This window comes from Lissotriton vulgaris, unplaced genomic scaffold (genome assembly GCF_964263255.1).
Source record: "Lissotriton vulgaris unplaced genomic scaffold, aLisVul1.2 SCAFFOLD_5307, whole genome shotgun sequence".
Classification (NCBI taxonomy): Eukaryota; Metazoa; Chordata; class Amphibia; order Caudata; family Salamandridae; genus Lissotriton; species Lissotriton vulgaris.
The window spans coordinates 91,547-93,946 of record NW_028253306.1 but is presented as its reverse complement, the minus strand read 5'-3'; the positions used below and the strand labels follow the sequence as shown (position 1 = coordinate 93,946).

General features: G+C 35.0%; 1 protein-coding gene across 1 annotated transcript; it reads right to left on the bottom strand.

Moving 5' to 3' along the window:
• Window positions 1–1,031: 1,031 nt before the first annotated feature.
• LOC147661041 (olfactory receptor 5V1-like) lies at window positions 1,032–1,958 on the bottom strand. Its single transcript, XM_086951374.1, has one exon. It carries the CDS (start codon window positions 1,956–1,958, stop codon window positions 1,032–1,034), a length of 927 nt encoding a protein of 308 aa, XP_086807500.1.
• Window positions 1,959–2,400: the final 442 nt, after the last annotated feature.

Sequence of the window (2,400 nt, the reverse complement as noted above, 5' to 3'; positions counted from 1 at the left end):
TCACCCATAAGGTCACTCGTAAATACAGTCACTCATCATTACAACACTATCATATGCGCTCATACACCTATGCAGACACTCACACACTGCCACTCATCCATGGAGTTACTCACACACCTAGTCAGTCCTGTAAAGAATCAATCACACTTTGATTTCTTCATCTATACAGTTAAACACAGAACAGCTTACATTTTCACAGATATACTAACACATACTTACTCACTTATACAATCAAATCCTTCATCCATACTCTTATACATCCACTCATTCTTCAATATGTAAAACATATTTAAACTTTACAAAAACACACAGACACTGGATGATGTCATCAGTGATGTCATTTGAGATGTCATCAGTGATGTCATCAGTGATGTCATCAGTGATGTCACTGACCATGTCATGAATGATGTAATATGTGACATCATCAGCATTGGATTGCGGATGCGCGAAATATATAGTTAGTGCAACTAACTATATGTGGAATTTCATTGGTTTTATATCAATAAAATGTCCAGCTACTATATAGGAGGAATTTCAATGGTTTTTTATATGTTAATTCCTAACTATATAAGGGCTAAAACCTATGGTTTTTTCAGTGAATATATATATACATACACATATATATATATTGTTTTTTCTATACATATACATATATATAATTATTTATATATGTATATATATATATATATATATATATATATATATATATATATATATATATATATATATATATATATATACATACATACATGTGTATATATATATAAATTTACATATATAAACCAGTCACAAAATCAGCAGTTCCTCGTCTTGCATCACAGCCTACATTAAATCCGCCTATGACTGCTGTGAACTATGCTAGAACCTCTTTGATTTCTAAAATCATAATATCAAATTTGGTGCTCATAGTACTAGAAACATCAATTCTGGATCTACCAAATTCCGGGATACACCCTCCGTTATAAATAACATGTATTCCTGCAAAACATTATTTGAAAGTTAAATAAATCTGTCATTTTGTGTCTTAAATACTATTTTGTATTCTTTGTCTTCCTCAGGGTGTTTTTAAACTCTTCATTTTTTCGGCTGTATATAATGGGATTACATAGTGGAGTTATAGCAACATATAACAAAGAGAATACTTTGTTGTATTTTACTGAAGCCGTTGAAGATGGTCTCATGTACGTGGAACAGATAACTCCATAGAATAATATAAGTACAGTGAGGTGAGAGGCACAGGTGGAAAAGGCCTTGCGTCTCCCCTCTGTAGACCGGATTTTCAGGATTGTTGAGATGATGTTGATGTAAGATGCGATAGTTAAAGCAAAAGGTGCAACACCAACTAGAGTACCCACGATGTAGATTGCTAACTCAACAGCACTAGTGCTGCTACATGAAAGCTTCATTACAGCTGCCACATCACAGAAGAAGTGGTTGATTGTGTGAGATCCACAGAATGAGAGCCTAGTTGTTAGTGTAATGTGTGGTATTGGATCAATAAAACTAAGTAGCCAACATACGGCAGCCAGCTTCATGCATACTACATCATTCATGGTGGTCACATACTGTAAAGGTTTGCAAATGGCCACATATCGATCATAAGCCATGGCTGTAAGAAGGAAGAATTCCGTAGACACCATGGTACTGAAAAGAAACATCTGCAGAAAGCATCCACTTAGAGAAATGTGTGTTACCTCCAGAAAGAAGTGAGCCAGCATATTTGGAAAAATCATTGTTGTGTAACAGATGTCCAGAAAGGCTAAGTTTGTAAGGAAAAAATACATTGGTGAGTGCAGTTGTGTGTTGGAATAGACAATCACCATGATAAGAAAGTTCCCCACAAGTACCAGCAAGTAAATCAGCAAAAAGGCCAGAAAAAGTGGAACTAGAAGATGTGGGAAATCATAAAATCCCACAAGAGTGAACTCAGCTGCTAAAGTTTGATTTTCTCCTTTCATGTGTCCTCGAATACAGTTGGCCAGAGTTGAGATATCAAGAATATCTGCAAATAAAGAAAAGAAGGAAAGTTAATATGCAATGCGCACTGTTTTGGGAGGGAACTGTATGTTGTGTTTTTGCAGTCACAGTTCACATATTTACTATCAGAAAAAAACCATTTATTTGTACCACAAAATAGGTGACAAGCACGCCATTCCTAGTGTGTTCCTATTGAACTTTCTTTTTTAATTTTTCATGGGGCAATGATAAGGCTGCATGATGTCTATTGCTACTTTTGCTGCTTATTTATGCTATAGATTTTAGGTGTAACTTTTCAAAACCTGTCTAGAAGATACAATCACTTAGAGCACCTACCAATAATAACATTTCTAAAGGTAGGTATTACTTTAAGGGCTGACAGCTTTCGATTTACGTGTTCCTGACCAATGATTAGGCCTGGCA

What these genes read in the sequence shown, in the direction of transcription:
- LOC147661041 (XM_086951374.1), bottom strand. Translation starts at nt 1,958, where the DNA reads ATGAAAGGAGAAAATCAAACTTTAGCAGCTGAGTTCACTCTTGTGGGA.